Raw genomic sequence first — 25,160 nt, forward strand, 5'->3', positions numbered from 1 at the left:
GCCAAGTGTGATATTTAGCTCTCTGTTGAACCCTTCTGTTAACTCCTTTGTGTGATCAAGTTACTGAACAAATAAGAATGAGCACTTCAGCACTGCTTCCTCTGACTCAGACTCTGACTACTTGTTTTCTTTGCTCTTATCTGTTGCATGGTATTCTTACTGCTCACTCAGCTGATAACTAGTTCTATTATGGACATCCTAAAGCACTGCTTTCTGTATTGTTAAGTATCTCTAATTTCTCTTTAATGGAACATAATGGTTAGGGGTTGTTTTTGGTTTTTTTTTAATGAAAGGTCATGCAGTTACACAAATTTTGTTGTAGCATTATTATTTTGGCCAAAGTTCCTGTTTTGCTGTTCCTGATGACTGAACTACAGGTCTTTGAGAAAATACAGCTTTGACGTGATTAACAGCAGACACTAAACTGACCAATTAACAGCTCTGACGAGTCCAGTCTTACTTACTGAGTATGCCCTGTCTGATATTAACTCATAACATGCATCTGGCTATGTGTATCATCTTAGAATTGGAGCTCACACGCAATCCCCACAGGGCAGCTGAACATGCTTCAGGCAAGGCTATTAGAACTGAACAATCCCTCTATTACAACCGAACAATCCCTAATGGCTTCTCCCAGAAGCCCTAAGCTGAATATCAAATATGAGCAGTGGGGCTAGCTGGAATGCAGGCATGGGAATGCGATAGAGCACCCAGGATAGATCAAAATGTTAACATGCAGCTTTTTGATATTCTGCTTTCTCGCAGTTGAGCCCTTGCTTCGGTGTCTCATTTACAGTACAATATGCCAATTCTGCTCATCAGCTTTTCACAACAGCATCTGCATACTTCAGAAATAACAAGTGAATTCAGTTTCACAGTGTTGCTGCTACAGATCATCCCTCTCCTGACTGTGCTGAGAGTGAACTGTGGAACACAGCAAGCAAGGTAAAGAATAAATCCTATTTTAGATACTCAGTTTTCCACACTGGGGGTCTGATTGTCAGTGTATTTATTGCTATTCCCCATACTCTTCAGTTACATCAAACTGTAGAGCGCAAGGACAATTTCTGCTGATTTCTGTTGTAACAGGAAGGACTCAGCCTTCCAGCAAGCTGAAGTTTACATCAGGTTCTCATGTCTGATTCTCAAAAAGACAACCATGTCTAGAAAGTTTAAGCCTGAACTTGCTCAGTTAATTTTAGAAACTGAGGGGCGTAGACAGGTACAACTCCAGAAGTCAACAGCTTCCTTAACCTTGAGGCTAGTATTTCTCATCTTACGACATCCTTTGTCATAAGCTCAGCTTCCATTTCTGCAAGGAACAGGCAGGGGACTATTCAGACAACTCCCTCCTCAACCATACAGTCCTGATGTACTTCCAGAGAGTACACTCATACTGCAATGAATGACAAGAGTCCCAGGAGCATGCATGAACAATCGCTGCTCACAGAGCACTCTAAGATTACACAAGCAACCATAATACCTGACACTTTCACACCCTTTTTAAACAAAAGACTTTTTCCCTGTCTAGTCAGTCATAATGCTAACTCCTGCAAGTCATTAACCTGTTAATGAATAGAATTTGTTTTCTCAAGTTACCTTTGTCCTTCCCTTGATCAAGTGGAAGCCAAGGCATTTTCTTTTGAAGACGAGAGACAGAAATGCCCAATTTAACTGTTGACTTTGTGGGTCTAAACCCCTTTACTTCCATTTGTCATAAGGCATTTAGCTCTCTGAGATAACCCACACTTAATATTCTGTCATTCAACCTCTGCTCAAGAAAGTAGAGCTTCCCATCCTTCATCCTTGGTCTCTAACGCCAATATGTTCATTTCCAAAGCTGATGCAAAATTGCCCTCATTTTCTCAAATTGTCTTTGAACCACTTCTATCTTAAAACCACCTTCTATTTTCATATTTCAGTTATTAATACTACCCAACTTTTCCTGAATTTCATTCTTGCCCTTTGTTTTTCCAGACTGGAGTAGTGGCACAATTTAAAAAAAATACGTATATTGTTCCTATCAAATTTCTATTGGTATAGTGACCTCCTGAAAGGCCATTTCCTCTCTTCAGATCATACCACAAAACCTTTAATTTTACCTTCAGTTTAATAACTTCCTATAGGCTCTGTACTAGAAAGAAAAGCAAAAAATTCTTCTAGCTTCTTGCAGAGACTTTAGACAAAGGACCATGAACAGATGATTTGTGCAAGTCTGACTTCATACATTGCAAGTAGTTAGAATGTACAGAAATCAATTATCTTTTAATGGCAAGGTAAGAAATATTTACAGAAAAGTTAAATACACACCTCACAAGCAAAGCAGCCTTTGCCACAATGTTATGTTATGCTAAATGTAGGAAGCATGAAATATAATAGCAACTGAAGACTCATACAACTAGATAATTTAAAAAATTTTTTGGATCTGTTTTAAAACTGGACAAGTGCAGTGTATATATATACAGAAAATGAGGCTTCCTCTCCACCACTTACTGATGTTTGCACCATCATAGCTCGCTGGTCTCGCATTTTTCGTACAATATCCAGAGGATAAACAGGTTGATTTCTTTCAATTAAACACATGGCTGTTTCCATAGTGACCAATACACCAGTGCGACCGATTCCAGCGCTGTGAAATGTAACAGAAAAATAGTCTATAAAATTAGGTTTTTTGCAATGCACCAGACTCATAACAGTCTTAATGCCAGGATGCTAAATAGCCTTACAAATTACAAGACGTCCTTAATAAAATTAGAACAGAGTGCAAAGCTTATCTTTAAAGCCACTTCAGTAATATTTCCTGCCAACTATCAAAAAGAAAAGAATCCTTATATAAATAAAACTAAAACCTCATTTAAAGTAAATGGATTTTTAACAATTATAACTGCTTACAAATCTGAATGTACTGGTTGGTATTTTTGACTAAAAAAGGTAAAGTGAATTGACTGCTTTTTGACAGGCACTTAAACAGCAGGAAAAAAAAATGTTGCAGCACCATTCAAAATGAGGTTACAGCAATGGTAGAGGATAAAAATGGAGACAACTTACACTGCAGATTATCAGCTCTGCGATAATTACATGACTAAGCCATTTCACCAAAAGGTTGCAGGAGAAAGGGAGAGAAAAAACTCGTCCTTTAGATACACCACCAGTGCTTCTCTCCTCAACAGTGAATGCTGGTATTGCACAGTTTAACATTTTCATCTAATTCAAGGACTCTCCTGTCTTGCAGACGCACTTTTCAAAGCAAATGCTTATTCTAAGGCTGAAGCAAAGCTGTAATCAGGATTTTAAAACACAAGTACCTGCAGTGAACAAGGACCGGCTCTTTCTCTACTCTCTTGGGCCTCATACAGGTCACAAACTCCAAGAAGTCCATGGAGTCATCAGGAACACCATGATCAGGCCAAGCAACGTACTGGAGATGGGTGACAGTGTGTTGTTGTTCTGTCTAAAATACAGTAAGGTTTTCAAACAGTGTTCAGTGTTATGACTCCTGTATGGATGTTTACTAGATACAAGTCATACTTTTCACAGTATGCATATTCTGCAGATGCTATAAGATGCATATGATGTAGAAAATGTTTGTCATTTTAAAATTCAGAGTAAAGTATGAACACGTAATTCTTAGAAAGCATGCAAAAGGCATAATATTTTCTAAGTAAATGAGGTATCAAGTTTAACTTCTGTGATCTAACCAGATTTTAATTTTTTTAATTTATTGACTGTTCACTTATTATACCTTGACATCAGTGATTTACCTGAGGTAAAATGCTACAAGACTTATGCATAATAGTACTATATAATAGTTTAGAACAGGTTGGAAGAAACAGCTGAAAACAGCAGAACAACTACAATATCAAAACAACAGGGTCTTGGGGCACACAATCTGTTCTAAATATGTATGTGTGTGTACTTACAGATTCAGTTATAAGATAGAGCTGCCTGCAACATTTGCTAAATCTGTCTTCTGTTAGAAAACAATATATATATTGTTCATACATATATGTTCATCGTACATACATGAATGACTTTTGTATGACCCACAGATACTTTTCTGGAAAAAAAACTTAAGACACTCCTGAGCTCTGCTGCATCATGCAATGAGGATCTCAGTCTTTACAAACTGAGACAAGTCTTCATGTTCCTTTATTTCTTCCACACATTTAGCAACAGTTAAAATGTTAGCTGCATTTTACCAATGCCCATTACTAGATTTAACATTTGACACCCTCCTGAAATAAACCTTTCCTTTATCACTGTATTACTCTATAAAAGCTGGCCTCTCCCTAGTGGTCCACACAAGAATGTTTTCATGATGCTAGTGACTCTAAGAGGTTTTTTTCCCTTTTCTCTTAAGTGCACAACTACTGAAATATATGACCTGTTTTAAATGCCTTCAACTGCTTGTTTTCCTCTTCCACTGGAGGAAGTGGTTCTGCTCCCAGGGAGCGGGCTAGTAACAGAATACCTACTGCCTATGTACCCAAGTAGAGTCCTAGGAAATGCATTTATTCCAGTCAAAGTAATTGCAGAAATTTACAATTGCCTGCAGTGACATGAAGATAAACACCACAGCTCATACTTTGCTTCTTAGAGCCAGAGCCTGAGCAATCACAATTAAAAGATCCAGCATAAGGCCCAAGTGGACAATGTAATCTAACATTAATGACCAAGCTCACTGTAATACAAGTTGTATTGGGATCTATCATCCAGGTCATCAAAAGACCCCACAATGACCAGGATCTCTGCAAGAAAAAGGATGGCCTTTTTCTACTCAGCTTTGCTGCCATTATGTAGTTGAGCTTGACCAAATGATTACACTTTAAATTTTTCTGAAATGCCAGAGATTGAAAAAATACAAAAACATGACAAGAAAATGTCATTAAAAAAGTCCTCTTTTGCAAATCTGCGCATGCTTAATCAGAGCCTCTTCGAAAGGGAAATGAGATAACGTAGCAATTACATGCAACTGTTTGAGCCGATTCTCTTCAATCAGGGACATTTGAATTACAGCATTCAGGTGAAACAAAGACTTGATTCATTCTAAATTTATCTAAGAGTGAGTATCCAGTCACCTTCCATGCGCATCAAGAACTTCAAACCATACATCATGGGTAAGTGCCAGTGGCACACTTGAGAACCACCGACAGTGATCTGTAGCATCAAAAGCCATTTTACAAGCTCAGAAAAGAGGAAGGAGTTAACTTAATTTTTACTTATCAATAATTCAGGCTCAAATATAGCGTGTTGCATTTTTTTTTTTTTAATAGTTGATAGACATTAAGTACAACGAGCAGGTTATGTAAGACTTATTTGGAGTAAGAATACATTGTAAGACCATGCACTTAGTCCTCAGAACTGCTTCTTTTGGTGTGATCATCTTCATTTTCTGTTACATGCCCTGTTCATCCCTAGAGATCAACACAGCTGATTGTTAATTATTCCAGGTATGCCTCAAGCTTCAGTATAGTTTTCTCGTTATTTGTATTTTGATATAATCAGTTTTGATTCTTTTGGTTGAGCTCTTCTGAGATGATTCAAATTGTTAAAACTTGACCATTACATCACTCGAATTTCAAAATGCCCAAGTATTTTAAAATACTCAATTTTTTATTAGTAAATATGTATTGTAACCTATTGTAAATAGCAGTTATATTCATATATGTTAGTACTAGTTTTTCTAATTCTAATACTTTTATGTCTCATACAGAAGATATCAAATCAGTACTCATACAAATCAATACTGATGAAGTACAGATTTTTAAGCTATTTTTAGTGGGTTGGTTTTTTTTAATATAACGTCTTCAAGTCTTTACACTCATAATGAAAGTCAGCTTTTAAATTCAGAAAATACCACCACACATGGAAATAACTTGCATTAAAAGACCACAGTTACTAAAATCTAGCACTTGTACATTAAAAAAAGTGCTAGAATTATAGTGACTGGTCCCATAGTTGGCCTCACTGTACATGTCCTATTAACGATACTTATTTTTAAACACACTATTTCTGCCAGATCCTGATTTTTTGTACAAACCTGGTAATGGAAAATAAGAGGTAGCTTCTCATTATACTCAAGTTGCTGTCCAAACCATTATTCTCTGCAAGTCCACTTAAATTCTTTCCACAAATTCTTTTTTTTTGCACTGAGGTTTTCAATGACAGTCATTATTGTAGCATCTTAATGACTGATAAACGTAGAATTTAGGACTAATAAAAGCCAGGCTTTATAAAGATGTTTTGTAAGTCTAAACTTACACAAAGTGAGACAGCAAGAGTTGCTTATTATCATTACATTAAGAGGCCGTGTTCCTCGTTTCATTCTCCTAAAATGACTCTCTCTGATTAATCAAAGAATCATGTGTTCTTCAGAAAAACACACACAGCTTAGAATGATAATACTCATACAGAAAGAAGGAAATTTAGGCTTGAAAGTTCAACCTTAATTTTGACTTTTCTTAAAATCCAAGCAATTGATTTTGCATTTCACCTTTTCATTTAATGTCCTCTTTGGTCTAGGTTATAATATAATCTTCAATTAAAAAAAAAATTCACCATGTAGAACTACATTAACCTTGAAACGGTTCTATTATCTTCTAAACAGGAAAAGGTATGGTCTTTGCTAGTGAGCTTCACAAATATACCTTGAAAGCTGAGACTCAGTGATCAGTCTTAAGGCTTAGTTTCTGAAGAATAGATATTTTGGCAGTAGCATTTGACATTTCTTCGGACCACTGTTCCCACCTCATTGTGCTTCTGTACACCCTTGACATAACACTTTTCATCTACTTTTGCTCTTTGGCTCTTTACTATTCAAAGCCATCTCTTTTCTTCTACCACAAGCGTTTGACAGAACAGAACATGTTCAGTGCAGACACTTTTCAGAGAAGCCTTTAAAAATACCTCTGCAGTGCGACAGGTTTGTTCAAGACATTGATGACATGGTCAAATTTATATAGATTTGTTTGGAAAGAGAAAATGCAAGGTCTTATTTAATGTACAGAAGCAAAAGTTTCAGTGAACCAGTCTAAGAATCTTTAACATAAGCAAACTCAACATTTCCCCTCACAAACTTTTGTATGACATGTATGTGGCAAGGAAGACAAATGGCATGGAAAGCCTCAGCCCAAACAATTAAGATGTGTAAAAATTAAAAAGATTCTATTTTAATCTGTTTATAGCAGAAAGTCCTGGCAGTATACCCATTTACATTGCTGCCTTTGTTTCATCTAATATCAATTTAACCCCATCATTAGAAGGCCTACATGCTGGTCATTAACAAACAGAAAGATACTAGTCATTCTTCATTGCAACTTTACCTCCTCCATTCAGCAAACAGCAATGTCCTTCCTTAGCAAAATGAATTTATGCTTAATCTTCAATTTGTTTGAATTGCTGCATCAATTTATTTTCTTTTTATTCAAACCATCCCCTCCATCATTCTGATGTCCATGGAAAGTGATAGCTTTTAAATTAAAAAGAAGCTTATCTCCCCAAATCCCTCTATTTGCATTGTCATTGTCTGAACAATCATGCTAAACAGTCCACATTATGACACAAGGAATTGTCTTAATTACCTTGACTTGGGTTGTTTATAAGGTGTAAGTGCTCTCTCCTGGCGCTCACTCCTCATTCATTACAGCAATGGTATAACTTGTCTTTAAAGGATTAAATTAAATCAGTTTTTAAACATCTTGAATTTTTTTTTTTGCTTGAATGATTTAGTTTAGTTGATAAAACTGATCAGGTGGGAGAATGACAGGGCACTTTGGAAACAACTAACAAGGTGTGGCAACAACCAACATAAGATGTAGCAAAAAAAAAAAAAAAACACCAAAACCTTGCAAAATTACAGGTCTTCAGTTATGTGAGTAATATGCCCCAGCAAGCATCATCTCCACAGCCTTGCTAAGCTCCATGGCTGGGTTCTAGTCACACTTAACTGAAACCAAGAAACATGCTTGTTTAAACAAGGGAAAGGAGCAAAAAAGGTTTTTTTCAAAACATAACTGGATGAAATTGGTGAGATTTAATGGGCAATGATATGTTGCAAGGCAATTCTCTTAAAGGAAACTGAATGAAAGTTTGCTTCAGGCTTCCCATGCTTTTTTTTCAATGATTAAAAAGAAATATTTATCTTGTTTTACAAAATAGTGCACTGTGTGATGAATTTTGTACTCACGCTACACAATTTCTTTCCTTTAGACTGTTTGTTCTGGTCCCCAAAGTGTTCTGATGCTTTTTTTAAAAACTAAAAAAAACCACCCCAACCTCATAAAACCAAACTTGGTGCTTTACTTGCTTTTCTTTCATTTTGCTACAGGATAGCTTTCAATTTTGGTCTTGAAAAGAAAAGGCAGGAATTTAATCCTTATTTCATTTCATGATACTTAGAAGGTTACAAATATTTAACACATTTGCAGTCATTTGCTGATCTTCAATTACAGGTAAAGAAGCACCGAGTTAAACTGCATCAGAAAAATCCTAAGAAGTTTCTTGTTCCTCAAGTCTTCTGAACATATATGAACAAAAGGCCAAGGACATAATTTCATAAACTTCTCTTTTGAGCTATTTTCCCCTAAAGGCAGATTTGAAATCTGTGCAATTTAATTCACAGGAAACTCTTTCACAAATATGCCTTTCCAACAGAAATCAAGTCTCTTGTGAGCTTGGAAGCTTTATCCATCTTACTATTAAAAGCTACAATGATACTCACGTTAGTTCAGGGAATAATAAAACCTTGGTTTGAATTCAGATGACTTTTTATGTGTTCTTCAAAGAATATAACAACAGTATCAGTGAGAGGTAGTACATATAAAGCTTTGCAAAGTCTACTCAAACACAAGATGCCTCCAAAAGAGTATGTTTGGTCAGCTTTAAGAAAGCAGCTCAAATGAGATGTAAAACTAGGAGATACATCAGTGTTTTGGGTTGCGGGGGGGGGGTGTGTGTGTGTGTGGAGGGGGAGCCAACCCCTCCCCCTCAAAACAATCTTCCCCTCACCACAACAAAAACACATCCCCTAGGACTAGCTTTAGCATGCTTTTGTCTAACCTAGATGAAATCTATGCAAGCATACACCTTTGGATTAGAAACTATGTTCTCAACTGAGAGTTCTCATGAGAACTTACACAGTTGAAGATCCTTGGAACTTTCACATCTGTTAAAATACCTACAACGGCACACTATATTCTCACATAACCTTTATCTCAAAAAGAGTTAACTTGTATTAAAAAAAAAAAAAAATTGACTGCCCCGTTCTCATAAGGATTTTGACTTATCACATGCTAGTAAATAAGTCACCTGAAGTGAAAACACATCCTGAATACAGCCACTGGTGAATTTACTCAAAATTACATCCCAGTTTGATAAATACTAACCAAGAAAAAGAACAAGTATTTGAAAAGAGTAAACTGAAATTTACAAGAAGTATTAGCTCACCAAAGTTGATTTGCAGTCAACTAATTTGAGTGACAGGGACTAAAAGTTTGTCTACATATACTCTGCAGTACTGCTTTAATGACATTAATTTCTTCTGTGCTGACATTCAAGTTTATCACTTACAGATTAATTGGCTGAAAAACAGAACCAAAAATCATGCTGTTCCCTGACTGGATGGTTTCTCATAGCTAGAAACTGAAACACTGTAAACCATCTTAACTGAAAGACCTTTAAGTACTGGCACCTCACATGTTTATGACTACAAAGGAAATCTTAATCACATTAAAACAAATTTGGCTGCACTGTCAGGTGATAGATTCAGTTACAAATTTATGAGACTAAAGGATTGGTCATCTTGCTGTAAGAACATCAATGAAATGTTACATTTTGAAACAGATATTACCTCTTTCTTACCACTAGTGATTTTAGTAACAGTAAAATCTACTTAACTCTACACAAGTAGAACAGAGATTTAAAGATTGAAGTATTGGAACTGTAAATCAGCATTTGGTCAGTACACAGTGGTTTTTTACATACATATCTTATGACAGCACAAACACTTCATCTGTTTAGAAAATACTTGTGACCATAGAATTTTGGAAAAGAGATGAAGAGGGAAATGTATAAGAAATGTAGAAATTACAAATAAAAGCCAAACTTCACCCCCTATATTCAGGTTGTGGGAAGTCTAGATGCGATCTGAACACAGATTTCACAACACAAGCTGATACGCGAGAAGTATTCCATGTATTTAACTTCCTCTTTGCTTTATAACCCTTCTACTAGCATAAAGTGTTAACAGCTCAGGAATGCAAGTACCTTACATAAATTGAGCGCATTTCAGTTGAACTATATAAGGATAAGGATTTGTTTTCTTTTTTTAAATCTGACTAAAGACGATGAAAAGGAGCTGGTGAGATTCTGCATCTTCTCTCAAAACAACACTATTTGATTCATTACTTTGTAGCTCTTCTAGCTGTATGTGCCATTAACCAAATGACCCATATTTCATCCTTGAAAGAGCACAGTTACTTAGAAAAACCTCTCACTGAAAATCAAAATAATTGTGAAGAGTCAGTGACTGCAAAACTGTTTACAGGAAAGCACTAAAATTCTTTATGAAGCTTATTACAGTACCTGTACAGCATAATGTATTAATGTATTATAGAACTTCAGAAAGTGTTTTTGAAGAAGTTCTAAAGAAATAATCATACTATGTTGATTCATATAATATATACTCATATTCTTTTTATAAAACTGTGTGTATATATATACACACACACACGTACGTATATTCATACACAGAGATGCACATGCTCAGACACGGAGTCTCCATCTGCCTATCTATACATGTATTAATTCAGCTTGCTTGGGGATAATTAAAGATAACAGGCATTTACCTCAACATTTGTGATCACCATTTCTCTAACAACATAAGCAATCGTACAATCTTCAGAATGGCATCTGACACGAAAGTTGCCATATTCCATTACATCTGGCGGATCAGGCCAATACTGATGACATTTCGTCTGTAAAGAAAATGAAGCACATATCAACTTTATACAAGCACTTCTGTTTTGAGCCTCCGCTCCTATGCTATGGTTCAGGGAATTCAAGGAGCGGTATAAAATCTATTCTGGTTTGTTAGTGAGATGTTTACATCCAAATTGGAAAATAACATAACAAAACAGGCTAAGTTCTCTATAAACTTGTGTTTTAGTCATTTTAATAAAAATTCAGGTAAATTGGATGCAAGATGCTTTCTGTCTGGTACTAAACCACAATCGCTAACATGACTTCTCAAGGCATAATGTAGGAGGAGAAACACATGGATTTGTTCCATCTTAAGAAGAAAAGTGTAAGGGAGGAGAATTTATGACTATCTTCAGCCACCTAACAGCAGGTTATAGCGAAGATAAAGCCATACTTTTCTTGAAAGTGAACAATGAAAGGACAAGAAGTGACTGAAAAAAATGCAAAAAAGGAAATTCTGATTAGATGTTGGCAAAAACTATTTCAGTGAGGATGGTCAAGCACAGAAACAAGCTGTCCTATGAGGCTGTGGAATCTCTATCCATGGAATCCCCAATTCCAACACTGCAGTCTCACGGCTGAGGGAAAGAGCAAGGCAGGCTCAGTTTCTGGAGGCCCTAAGAGATAACTCATTCTGCAGAGAGAGTGAGCAGGAAAAGGAATACTCAACAGCGCTGTCACCCCTTAACACGCTCCGCCCAGAAGTTCAGCCTGCCTGGTACTTGTCTGGCTGCTTCCATAAGAAGAGTTTCCCTTCTCTCCCTGAAAGCAAGTGGTGAACGTAATGAAGCAACCCTAGCTATCTTCTGAAGACTGCTTCCCTAATTCGGGTATTAGTTTTCAGGCCACTAAGAGCTATGTGTTATTTCAGCTTTTGACAGGAATTCACTGAGTGGGAAAACACTTCTTCATTTTTCCATTTGATCGTATTCCGTGTTTTAAGGCAAAAATATTTTTAACACACAGAATAATGCTTATAAACTTTAGTAGCAAGAATACTATATAGGAAGTTATTGCAGGCACAATAAACACCAGTAACTTGGTCATATAATGAAAGTTGCCCTCCATGTTTTCTAGGGAAAACTGAGCTCAGAAACTGGAAGAACGGACAAAAAACTTTAGTTCATGTGCATGCCATTTATCAAAGAGATGCATATTTCTTTTTCTTTGTCAGATGTAAGACTGAAGACAGAGATCTTCTCTTAAATGACTAATTGTATAACTAAATGCTAAAGTTATATACAAAGGCCTAGAAACATACCAGCTGATGCAGGAAAGTGTAATTTGCCCTCCGCCTCAGCCAGGTTTCATGGAAGGCCATAATGGATTAACCTACAAGCTTACCAACATGTGACAACCAAAGTCACACATGCAAGCGAATGCACCTGATGTACCTCAAACTGCATATGCAGTACACCAGAATACAAGTGAGAGCTGAAGTGGAATTCAATATTAAAATTACATCCACAAAATACTCTATCTTTTCTAAAAGAAAAGAGATTAATCAATTCTGTGTACAAGCATAAAGAACCATTTTCTCTCCTGTCTTCTGCTGCTAATAGTAAGAAATTATGCTGAAATTATAGTCTTCCTTTTTCTGGTTCACCTTCTAAAGGCAGATAGATAGGCACATCTGGTCAGTGTACATGTAACTTTTGTAGAAACAATCCTCATGCCAATATCTAGTCCTCATTTTAAAAGGTAAGCTTAGAGCAGTGCTGACGACAGAAGGTTTGCCACCTCATTTTCCATCTAATCAAAGGCCAAAACATTGTGGAATAGACTGAACTTGGAAAAAGTATTCCAGTGAGATAGTAGCTTAGTGAAATCCTTGTCCACTGAAGACAGCTCAAGTTTGCCCATCAACATAAAGGTCGCCACACTTCATCCCAGTAATTGGATATTCTCATCTTCCACTTCAACTCCATCTTGTAAATAATTGCCTTCATGTAACAAATATAAACCAAGTAGTTTCCAAGTATGAGTCCACCGGACTTATGAAAAAGGCATACTAAAGAAAAAGTCCAGCTGAGCTATAAGAATATCCAAGGGAGTCATAAACAACCATCTTGACACGACTCCCCACACGCTGTACTTAAAACTTAATTTGTGTGACCAAAACAGCCGAGCTATAATTGTCCTCTTCACTGCCTATACATTGTAATAATAACTGTTGCTGGCTCCAAAAGAAACCCAACAAATTGATATTCCCAACATGCTTGTATTTCAGCTTTAGTTAATTTGGATTCCCTATCAACTTATCAACATTGTTTGTGCCATCCATAACGTTTTTTGTCTATAACTCCTTTTTTGAACTAATACAGAGTGGCAAGAGCTGGAATTTTTGAAACGTTAAAATTTCTTAATTCTACCTTTCTTACAGCTCAATTTTCATGGCTTGAAATCCAAATTTTAACCATTATGACTTTTACTGTAGTACTCTATCTGAAATATTTTCCCCTTTAAATTTAAGCCAAAATAATGCATCCATTTCTAAAAAAATGAACGGTAGTGGGGGGGGGAACAGGGGCGGAAGGTTTTTATCCTATAATAAAGAAATATTCTAGAATGTAAAACCTCTGGGTTTGGGAAAAGGTTTGGCATTTGGCAATGGGGATACTCTGGCAAGAACATACATCTTTTCTATCCCTGAAAATTTACCCACAAACTAGGCAAATGTAAAATATCTCTGAAAGTAAACAAAACTCAGAAAAAGCATTGGTGTATAAATGTACTAGAACGATGGTTAGAAGTTAGCAACAAATCACCTGGAAGGTTCCAACTCACTGGGCAAAGTACAGACCAGTATTAATCTGTGTTTCTCCTCAATAGAAGGAAAAGAAAGCAGGAAGCTATTTTGGCTGCAATACAGTCGAAAGATGGAAGGAGCATTTTTGTGCCAGATGGTGTTCAATAATGTCTGCCTCCATGAACAGCTACGTAACCTGACCATGGTTAAAATCTATTGCTTTTCAGCTTTCACACTTCCTTCATACATTTCAGTGAAGAATTACATTGTTGCTTAACTGTCCTTGCTTGTCTCAATCATTATGCTGTTTAGGACCTGAAATACTTGCTCTATTGCTTTCCAAAAACATTTTTATTTTGACTGGGATGCCAGATAAATTTGATAGTTTAGGATAGATCACATAGGAAATATAGATAAAGGCTACAGTGAAGGCATACAAGAGTCATCATCTTCTCCACCTCTTAAAATAGCCAAACAACTGTTCAGTTTTCAGCTTCTAGAACTTCAAAAACAATCCCTTTATGTATGCTAATCATCTAAAAATCTTTAAAACTACAAAGGATATGTTAAATCAAAGTACAACAGAATACACCGGATATTGCTTTATTTTTCACTGTATTACTCTGAAATTAATGGAGTGCTAGAATTTATTTAAACAGAATTAAAAGAATTATCAGACCAATTCTAGGAAAGATCCTATGACAAATAAAAGTAAGCAGGTTAAATTCTGACCACCTGCATGCTAAAACTAGTAAGTACTGCAATGGCAGACTCTCCTTTGAAGGCAGACTGCAGGTTTTGCTCAATCTGCTCAACACAGATGTCTGCCGAATCATTAGAACAACTGCAACATGGAGCCCAGTTCTCAGGGGGGAAAAAAAAAGGACAGCACTTCGTACCTGGCTGATCAGCAAAATGGGAGTCAATGCAGTAATTTCTGTTTATCAGATTGTTGGTTTGTTTTCAAAGAAGCATAAAAAAAAAGAAAGTTGCAGAGTATCTGTTCCTTTAAGTAATTCAGAAAGCCTGGCCTTCAGAGAAATGATTCAACAGAATAAGCTGGCCTATTTTAGGGTTACTAAATCATAACAATGGGAAAAAAGTTTAAAGGCACAATACATTTCTTCAGCATACAAAGAACCTGAACACTTACTCGTCCTCGTTCAGTGAGAGTTGTTAACATGATGATCAGCGACAACTTGTGATCCCAGACTACTTGCCAGAAGTGTGCACATGTGTGTGGAAGAGGCCCCTGAGTAGCAATGTACCTGTTCACAATACCCACAGAAGGAATTTCCATCTATAAAGAGAAAGAAAAATCCTATGTAAAGTTTGCTCTCACTGCTCAAGTACTGTTTTTCTTTAATTCAGCATTTCATTCAAGTTAAGGGAAGATTAAGGTTACAAGCTGAGTAATAAGACAATCAAGATCACAATTTGTTATGTGAAAAATCTCTAAATATTTAACTTAAACCAGATGTATACTATAGATACTATAGTCCTTCATGCTGAACTAGGAAGAGATGATTAATAGTGAAAAGGTATTTGAAAACTTTAAACTGCAAAACTTTCCAATTTTCTTTAATATTTAGTAAGGAATAATGGCAAGATATACCAAAGGGACACTAGCAAAAACTGTTTATTGTCTGATCTAGACACAGTAAGTTAATAGTTGATTCTGTGATTTAGGTGTTTAACTTAAGTATCTGACACAAGCATACACACATGATTAGGGCAATCAGGGCTCCAGTTTATCTTCTGGAGCCTTCATAGCATAGTTGGTAGGCCATAAGTGGTTCTAGAGGGAAAAAGGCTTAGTTTTAAGCTATAGGAGACAACCTCAGCATTGGCAGTATACGGAAAAGTAAAACAATTTTTACTGGTTAAAGACACTGCATGTATCACAGTGTATACCACATGCTTGCATCTACTGTGTATCAGGATGTGTATCTGTTTCACAAGAGACACTTCATCTTTTACATTATGAATCTTTACATCTTTTACATTTACAAATCCCCAAAACATAAAATGAAAAAACCCTTATTCCTTAAAAAGGCTAAATTTAGCCTGCTATTACAATATAGAAAGTGGGCAAATGCAGGTCTATGTATGACTTACATTCACGTAATTCGCATTAATGTAATCTTCATCTCCTTGCAATATTATCCTTGTGGCATCATCTGCACACAAAAAATAGAGGGAATCAAATTAGCGATGAAGGTGCATGCTTCCCTTCTATTAAGTCAAAAAACTGAGGAGTTGCACGCACACAAACAGCAGAATACAAACCAAAATAAATAACCTTTTAGAAGATACGATGCACAATTATACAACTTTGATTATATAATGAAATCTTTAATCAAGAAGTTCAATACAAGTTTTATAAGCTATCATTTAGAGGATAAAGCAAAATAGGCAGAAAGTCTATACTTAATACTCACATGGTAGAACATCTTTGTATCTATTCTTGTCCATATTCTGAGGTACCTTTGCACATGTAACAGCCAATCCCGGTTTCTTTCTATAAAGTTGCTGCAAGACAGAATGAAAAATGGTAGGATTTCAAGGGATGTGATTATGCTATACACACTAAACAGATCCACATGAAAATACATGACTGGAAAAAAATATCGTAAGTTATTTTCTTTAATCTTTTTCCTAACCATCTGCAAAATTCACTTGAGAGGTTTTTTCTTTTAACATGACAAGAATTTCTGTTATTGCTAGCCCATCACCCTGTCTAGAAGAATTTTCGGGCGGGGGGGGGAGGGAAGAGGAAAAAAGCTTAAGACTCATTGATATAAACTGTTTCCCTGCAAGGTTGCCTTTTTCTTATATGTTTGCCAGAAGGAAAACATAGGTTGAGAGTGGAAGAAGTGAGCAGAAGATGACATCAGAAGAAAAAAATTGGTGCAGATTGATATTTTCTGGAATCAACTGTAATACAAAAAATTAAAACAAACTTCTATTCTCTGGACTAAAACCATCACATTCAATCATGCAAGTATCTGAAAAAACAAAGCTTCAATTTAACACAAGATCTTAACATGCAACTTCCCTTCTTTTGGGCCAACATCTATCTTGCAAACTTTATCTGGAGTAAATGTAGGCATACAAATATATAACCAAAAATAATTAAGGTCAAAATACATTAAGTGCATTATACAAGACAACAAAAGGTACAGAGGGGGAAAAACAACAACAAAAAAATGAGGAAACGCAATTATACAACTACAACTTTTTTGTATTAAACATACATGAGAACAACTTACAACTGAGTTATTAACCTGTCTGTGCCAGAGTTTTATGGACTTCATTGAACACTTACCAAAGACCTCATTATATCTTACATGTTTAATGAAGGTTTAGAATATGGTTCTATACATAAAATTGAATGAAACAAATAGGAGGCTAAAATCCCCTACTTTGGTTGAGAGAAAAGGAATAACACACAAAAAGTTTACTGTGAGATTTACTGAATCCTAGGACTCGGTATCACAGCTCACCATGTTTTTCAACTTGAACAGCATAAACAAGCCATGTGAGAAGAGAACTTGATAATACATGTAACCAAACAGCTTCTATCAGTTATAACTCATGTTCCATTTTACTAGAGCCAAGTTGCAATTTCTGCTTTTGTTGGGAGACAAGGAAGAATAATTTAATGTTAAGTAACAATCCTGGAGTTTCATTATTGTTGCCTGGCAAAAAGCCATTTGCCATTGACAGATTTCTTAAATTCTGCTTAACTGGAGGAAGATATTCTGGAAAAAACTTAATTATTCATAGTCTAGTGGCTAATTATTTACTATTTTACTAAGGTGAATGGAAAGTTTGAGAGCCACCAAAGCTGATGAGGTGATGTTGCAATTGCCTCTGCTTCTGAAGATCACTAAACAATGAACTCAAAGAAAGAAGACCACTAAGCTGTCCCCTAGTTTATTAGATTTCAAAAAGGTTTTGCGCTTTTTTAGTAACATCAGTAATATCCTTTTATAAATGCTGTCAGGAAAAAAAGTCATAAAGGATCAAATGTCCTATGAAGATTATTACAGGAATTTTGTGCACAAATTTAGTCAACAACTTTGAAAATCAACAAAGCATTGAAAGGCTAGTTCATATCTTTTGAGTTACTATTTCAATAGCTAGACTCATTGCTATTGCTGCATTGCAACCAGTGCTGTACAATTCCTTAAAAAAAAGCAGAATCTTAACTCTAAGAAATCTTGGAAACAAAGCAAACCTCATAAAAAGAGTGGTTATGCAATAAGCAATACCACAACTCTTCAGCCACCACCATTAAATCTTATGGCATTTGAAAAAAACAGTGACGGAAAAAGATCAAAATGGGGAAAGACTGTATTGCTGTTCTGTAAGTTTTCAGCATCACAAAGGGTTAACTCCAGAACTCAACAATGTGAAATTTATAGTCATAATAACCAGGTTTTCTCCAAAGTTACTACAAATGTTTGGACCCACAACAGCAAAACAAGCACAAACATACATACACTGTACTCCCTTGCCATTAGAGAAGCAGCTAAATTATCTTTTAGAATTTGTTACGCTAACACTGAAGGAAGTAATTTAATAAACTATAAAACCATTTTATTAGTCAGTTTTCTATGACATTCCCTGCTAACATGTTGAAGAATATGACAAATATTAATTCTCATGTTCCTACATGCAGGGGAATCTCACCTATGAAGTAATCTGCCCAAGAAGTAACCATCAGTGTTTTTAGATCGCCAGGGAGAAACACCACAGAACCGGACATTACAAATGTCCTGCAAACGGAAATTAACATTCCAACACTTTCACATCATCTTCTAATAGAAAAAGATGAGGAATGGTCAAGTTGCTTCTGTTATTCCATGAAAGAAGGTAACACATGAGAACTTGAAACCCTAACTTAAGGTATCAAAGATGTTTTAGAAATGTCACTGAGCAGCATGGAAAAAGAAACAAAGTACAAGACTGACCTTTGTCAAAACCCCACTATTCTACTCAATAAACTAATATTTTTTTCTTAATTATTTTAGTGAGCTTTGGGTACTTGGGCTAGAAACATGTTTATTAAATACACATTTTTCTCAGCAGATGATGTTTTATGCAGGACTGATAATTCATTCTTCCCTATCCTAAGTAGTGAAGGGTGAAACTGATGGGCAAGTCACATTCTTGCTCTCTTGAGATAAGACTGAACAGGAGCAATGAGATTTACAATTAATTAAGCCCTTACATTACTTGCTGGTCACAGCTATTGGTCTATATTAATGGCATTTGAGAGTTGAGTATTACCTACCTCAAACTGAATAAGGACAGTTCCACTTTCCAGCCCTTTCTTTAGCTGCTCCATAGACTCCTCCAGTGTATCACCACCATATTCAGAACAGATAGGAAGAAGAGTTTCTGGGAGATTGTGGGAATCAGCTTCATCTTCTGATTTAGGCTCCACAAACTGTTTAACTACTGAAAGATGTATTGAAAATTAAAATCCGTTACATACACCACTAATGTGTTTGCAACACACACTAAAATTTACCAGCTTGCAAGAACAAAGTTTGCAAAGACAAGGCCTCAGGAAAGCAAACAGCAATACATTTAACTGTATTTCTTTATGTACTATATTACTGTAGAAACTACTAAGAGTAAAATGTCCTTACAATCTTTCAGAAAATGAAACTCCTCAAGGTGCCTATCTGTGAAGGCAAAGAACTTGATTTCCAAGCACAAAGCGTTTTTTTGCTGCAACCTTGTCTTACAGAATGAACTGCTGAATAGGCTAATGAATCACAATATCCACCATGGTAAAAAACAAATGAGTTTTGCCTAAAAAAGTTTAAAGTGTAATTGATACAATATCTCTAAGAAGCTTACATAAGTTTGGACCCCCAACAGCAAAACAAACACAAACATACTTATGTTGTACTCCCTTGCCATTAGAGAAGCAATTGAATTATCTTTTGCAATTTCTTATGCTAACATTGAAGGAACTAACTACAAAATAAATTATTAGTCAGTTTTCCATGACATTCCTTGCTAACATGTTCAAGAACATGACAAACATTAATGAATTCATCTACACAGCAGTTCTATCTCTGTGAAAGCTATTGTACCACCAAATGTGTCCAGCTGAGGTTATTCTCTGCAATGACCAGAATGGCTCATACCTGCCAAACTTCAGAAAGTGGGGAGCTGTCCATACTCATGCCTATACAAATGACTGGCATGGAGCCACAGGTTATCTTTAGCTAAGAGCAGACTTCTCTTATCTGCAAGTAGGAAGGGGACTAGAAAAGTTAAGGGAAGACTAAATACTGCATAGAGCCAGTGGAAAAGCCTACAATAACAGGAACAAGACTGTTCACAGAAAACAAGGCCAAGAGCCCATTTGTCTTCCTAGAAACACATGAAATTTTAAATAAAGTAAATGCTACAGAAGTACATATTATTTAGGCAGTTTCATTCCCTCCATTTCCCAGTGATACATAATCCCTTCAGATTTTTAAGTCTTAATGTAATCAGAAACTCTGTGCAAAGCCCTTCCATAATCATGTGTGTTAAGGTCCTACCATAGCTCTTAAGGAAAGTAAATAATAAACTCAAGTTTCACATCATCTGAAAGCTCTCAGGATCTGCATGTGTTTAAATATGGAGCAAGCACAACCAAGCTGGATGGGTTCCTCATATTCTAAATATACAGGCTTAAGTCCCTGCATATTTCAGAGATTGTCTCCCATTTGCTGGCAGCAGTTTAGCAAGAAGCCAGCACATGTTAGCTCAGTATTGTCACAAAATGTCTACACTTGTAAGGATGGAAAAAGAGAAAAGAGAAAAAAAAAAAAAAAAAGAAAGAAAGCAGCTTATTTGACTTGTTTCATTGTATAATTGTGCTGGGGAACAACCCACGGATATTTGCAAACCTACAATTGGGGATTTGTGAAATCATGCTGTATTTACAAAAAAATCCCCAAACTTTTGCAAAGGACTGTTTGTTCTTATAGATTTTTAGATTTAAAAAATAAGAAGAAATTCCAACTTGATAAGATTATTTGTTGCAGTGGTAAGAACCCATACAGTTAAAACTATTTGTACTCCTAATTCAAATGCAGGGAGATCTAATTTTTAGCACAGACCTGTTCTGTTCCCAGTGCACTGAGAACACATGTATGTAAACAGAAGAGGGTATACCACCAACCATAACAGCAACAGTCTCAAAAACATTAAAAGTGAATAAAATTAGCCCAGTTACCTTTCCGCCTGACCAAAAGTGCAAGCTCTCTCGTGTGAGATTCTCTGCTGGCTTTTATGAACATGACCACCTGGTCATGCGTGTGCTCTGAGATATCTCGGCCATTAATTAACACTATCTGATCACCTTCATTCAGTTTTGGAATGCATTTATCAGCCTGTTTCAAGACCAAAGAAACACATTAATGTCATTACATCCAGTCATGTAAGCAGGAACACATTAGGATATTAAGTTCATCATGTAAGCAAAGTCTTCAGAGTTCTCCTGACAAGGTTTCATCTTCGGTATCAGAAGTTCTATCACAGGATTCAGATCTGAAGATGTCTTTCTTGCTTCAAAGCCTCTCAATGAAGATGAGAAACAGTTCAAACAGCATATTGATAGCTATAAAAAGAATCTGTATTTATCAAACAGCCACCATCAGATTGCTCTTAAAGATCTAATTTTCAGACTCAAGCCTCAACAACCACTGGTTATAGCCATTTGCAAATGAGTTTCTGGAAGAAGTATTTTGGGCATATAACATGCTTCAGTTTTTATGCAGTGAATACTGAGAATTCCAAACATGATTTTGCTGAACATCATTTAAGTAATATAACATTCCCCAGGCATGCAATTTTTAAAACTTAAAGAAATCCATACACATTTTCTATTTTTGTTATTCATCACATTCTTGTTTGGTGGATGTCAAATGATATCTACAAATAGAGAACATTCTTCCTCACTTCATTCACTGAAAGTTTTAACAAGAATATGCAGGTAAGTGCTCAACCTATGATGCTCAAGTACACTGGCATTTGTGACAAATTCTTCTGCTACCTGTGCTGCAGAGAACACTAGAACAAGGTTTTCCCCATCTCACATGAAAACTTACATTGTGTCTTGTCTTAGATACAGCAATTTAGATTAACTGCTGAACTCTAGGGTTTGTTTGGCTTTTTTCTGCCACACTTCTTAGTGTGCTTAGCTCCAAGTCCAGTGCAAAGCAATTCAAGCTATGGCCAGAGTATGATGATGATGCTATGAAGAAGATTAAGGGACTAGAGCATCTCTCGTATGAGGAAAGGCTAAGAGAGCTGTGAGTGTTGAGCCTAGAGAAGAAAAGGCTCAGAGAGGGTCTTGTCAAAATATATAAATACTTGAAGGGAAGGTGCAGAGAAGATCGAGCCAGGCTCTCTTCAGTGGCACCCAGCGACAGGACAAGAGGCTGTGGGCACAAACTGAAACACAGGAGGCTGTTCTGAACATCAGGAAACACTTTTTTACTGTGAGGGTGACCAAGCACTGGAGCAGCTTGCCCAGAGACATTGTGGAGTCTCCCACCTTGGAGTATTCAAAAGGCATCTGGACACAGTCCCGGGCAACTGGCTCTAGGTGACCCTTGAGCTGGGGGGGGTTGGACAAGATGACCTCCAGGTCCCTTCCAATCTTCTGTGATTCTGCAATATGAATGTGCAGGATTCTACAACCTTTGAGTGTCAAGTAGTGTAACAATTTTATTTTCACTGCTACCCTAATTTTTATTTTGTCTAGGAAGTACCCAGCTACCACAAGAGTGATATACTTATATATACATATATACACACACACATATATACACACTCCATTTTATTTGTTATATGAATGAGACATAGACCTTTACTGTTACTCTCTAATTATAGTTGTTCCCTGTATTTCCTTAATGCCAGCACAGGTTCCCTGAACTTTATTCATCCAGTGTTATTAGCCCTATCAAAAAACATCATGAACCCTCCAAATGTGAACAAGATGTTCTAGTTAGCCCCGATCCTGGTTATGCCTTGCACTGATGGCTCCTAAAGTAAGTTTGTCAGTGATGTACTGCATTACCAAGTAAAAAATAGGACGAGATGGAAATGGAAATGATAATGACGGAACCAACAAGAAGAAAAATGCAGAGTAAGAGGGAGGGTGGGGGCAAGAGAAGCAAGGATATGAAGAAGAAAATAAATTGGGAGTCACTTGTGCCAAAGAATAAAGTAAAAAGAAAGAAAACTTAAGACATGTATGAGTGCCACAAAACAGATAAAGGCGAAGAGAAAGAAGAGAGAAAAAAAGATAGATGTATGCAAGATGAAAAAATCCCAAGCAGAAAAGCTGCTTAAAAATTAAAAAAAGGAATAGTTTCCCCCAACTTTTTCCAAAGAAACAAGGATTGAAAATAATGAAGGATAGGGAAGATTGACAATGATTGATAAAAAAGACAAATGTAAACAGAAGAAGAATGGGAATTAGGAACAGCTGTGGTGTTCTTCAACACTTGATTGAACTAGGTATTCACAGCTCCCCAAAAGCTCCCTTGCCATATTTTGTACAATTTACAAAGGCAAGACCGAAGAATGCAATTATGATTGATTGATTGATTTAATCACTCAGAAATATTATTGTCTGAGATATAAATTAGTCTCTAGTGTGATATAAATACCATATCAGGTCAGTCTAAGAGAGTCAAGAAGTCAACAAGAACATGGACATTTCTGATCTCCTATATTTGCCTATAATTTAGATTTCTTGGCTGGTTGCCATTATTCTTTATTAAAGATGGAGATTAATATCTTTGCTCAAAGAAACTTTGTTAATCATGAGACATGTTAATGCCTCAGCTCTATTACTTGAATCATCTCACTATATAAAATATATCTTGAAGGAAAATTAATTCCTTCCATGTAAGCATAATTTGTAGATTTTTCACACACTGAGCTTTTCCAGACAATTAATTATGTCAAAGGCTTCCTGTCCTACTGACACACCTAATGTTTCATTTTATGCTAATCACCTTGCTATTGCTCCAAGAAGCATGTATACTATTTTTTCAATGAGAAGCTCTATTAAATAAAACCATAACAACTGCTTTAGCACCTTAGAACATTAATACTGTTTGTGAAAAAAAAAAAAAAACAAACAAACAAACCAGTATAGGACTTTAGTTAAAAGAAAAAGTACCAAATGCAATAAATGGTGGTTCTTTAGATTTAATGCTCTCCCACAACAATTTTGACTACTCTATCCTACAATCTCCCCAGCATACTAGATTGCTGCTGTATTAGAGGGGGATTTTTAAAAGAACTTTAGGAAGTGAAAGGGAAAGTAGTGCCTTATTTTGGTGAATATATTTGTTTCCTCTCCTCCACAAATAACGCACATCTTTTTTGTAGCAAAGTGGGAAAAAGTGACCTACAAACCTGAGAAATCTTAGCAAATAATATTACCAAACAGCACTCCTGAGGACAACTTACAGGGTAATGAGTGAGTCTAGTGCAAGTCAAAATAGTAGCAAATACAATGAAGGAAAGGCATCATTGAGCTAATACAATGTAAAAATGCATTCCATAGGCTGTTTAACTTGGACTTTCAAATATCAGCTACATTTCATTAAACAGTCAAGAACAGGTAAAATTTATTTATGGAGAACAATCTAATAAAGGTTAATACTGCTATGCTCTAAAAAAAAGTATATTTTTTTCCTCTTGCTGTAACATGATGTGATTTCTATAACACTGCTGTTGAGTACATTGTATTGGATAACTGTTTCCAATTTATTCCCTGACCCTTGATAACTTGTTCGCTTGGTGGCTTACTAGGCTAGGGAGCTAACTGGTCACTCACATCTATGCTTATCCCACCAACTGGAGACACGTAAATGCAGTCTGTAAGTTAGAAGTCCAGTCCTTTTCCAATCCAAGAGAAAAAAAAAAAAAAAGATCAATACTTCCCAGGAGACAATCCAAATCTGCCAAAGGAAATCACTACCTCTGGAGAAGCATTTCATTCTCTGATTGTGGAATGAGCCTGTTTGTCCTATGTTAACTTCAGTATCTCAAAACACCCTTAAGAAATTTGCTAGGTTGACTGTGAATCATTTTAAGGATTGTTTTATTTTCACATTGTGGATTTAAGTTATAATGATAATTTCTTCCTACTCTTTTATTTGAATAATTATTGTAGTTCACAAAAGGAGTGCTATGCACTACACAAGCCAAGCCACAAACCATAAACGTGACAAAAAACTTCTCAAACAATCTGTTTTAGCTTGATTTACATCATAACATGTAGATACCGGTCCTGTGACTGATTATCAAATTTCAGAAGTTTACAAGATACGTCAGATTTTTAGGATTAAGCCAGCAATATTTCCTATCAAGTTTGCACTGAAATTATTTTATG

The 25,160-nt window shown here is 36.0% G+C and overlaps 1 protein-coding gene across 2 annotated transcripts in view; it reads right to left on the bottom strand.

Moving 5' to 3' along the window:
* The window catches only part of PTPN3 (protein tyrosine phosphatase non-receptor type 3), a 97,159-nt gene that overhangs the window by 1,573 nt on the left and 70,426 nt on the right, over nt 1-25,160 (bottom strand). For both annotated transcript variants that reach the window (XM_075704849.1, XM_075704848.1), the window contains 8 exons: nt 20,979-21,135; nt 19,029-19,195; nt 16,168-16,258; nt 15,845-15,906; nt 14,880-15,026; nt 10,845-10,973; nt 3,306-3,451; nt 2,494-2,629 (listed from right to left, as the gene is read on the bottom strand). In XM_075704849.1, coding sequence (XP_075560964.1) covers nt 2,494-2,629; nt 3,306-3,451; nt 10,845-10,973; nt 14,880-15,026; nt 15,845-15,906; nt 16,168-16,258; nt 19,029-19,195; nt 20,979-21,135 — 1,035 coding nt within the window. The remainder of the gene's footprint in view (nt 1-2,493; nt 2,630-3,305; nt 3,452-10,844; nt 10,974-14,879; nt 15,027-15,844; nt 15,907-16,167; nt 16,259-19,028; nt 19,196-20,978; nt 21,136-25,160) is intronic.

The sequence above is a fragment of the Pelecanus crispus genome, chromosome 2 (assembly GCF_030463565.1).
Source record: "Pelecanus crispus isolate bPelCri1 chromosome 2, bPelCri1.pri, whole genome shotgun sequence".
NCBI classification, from domain to species: domain Eukaryota; kingdom Metazoa; phylum Chordata; class Aves; order Pelecaniformes; family Pelecanidae; genus Pelecanus; species Pelecanus crispus.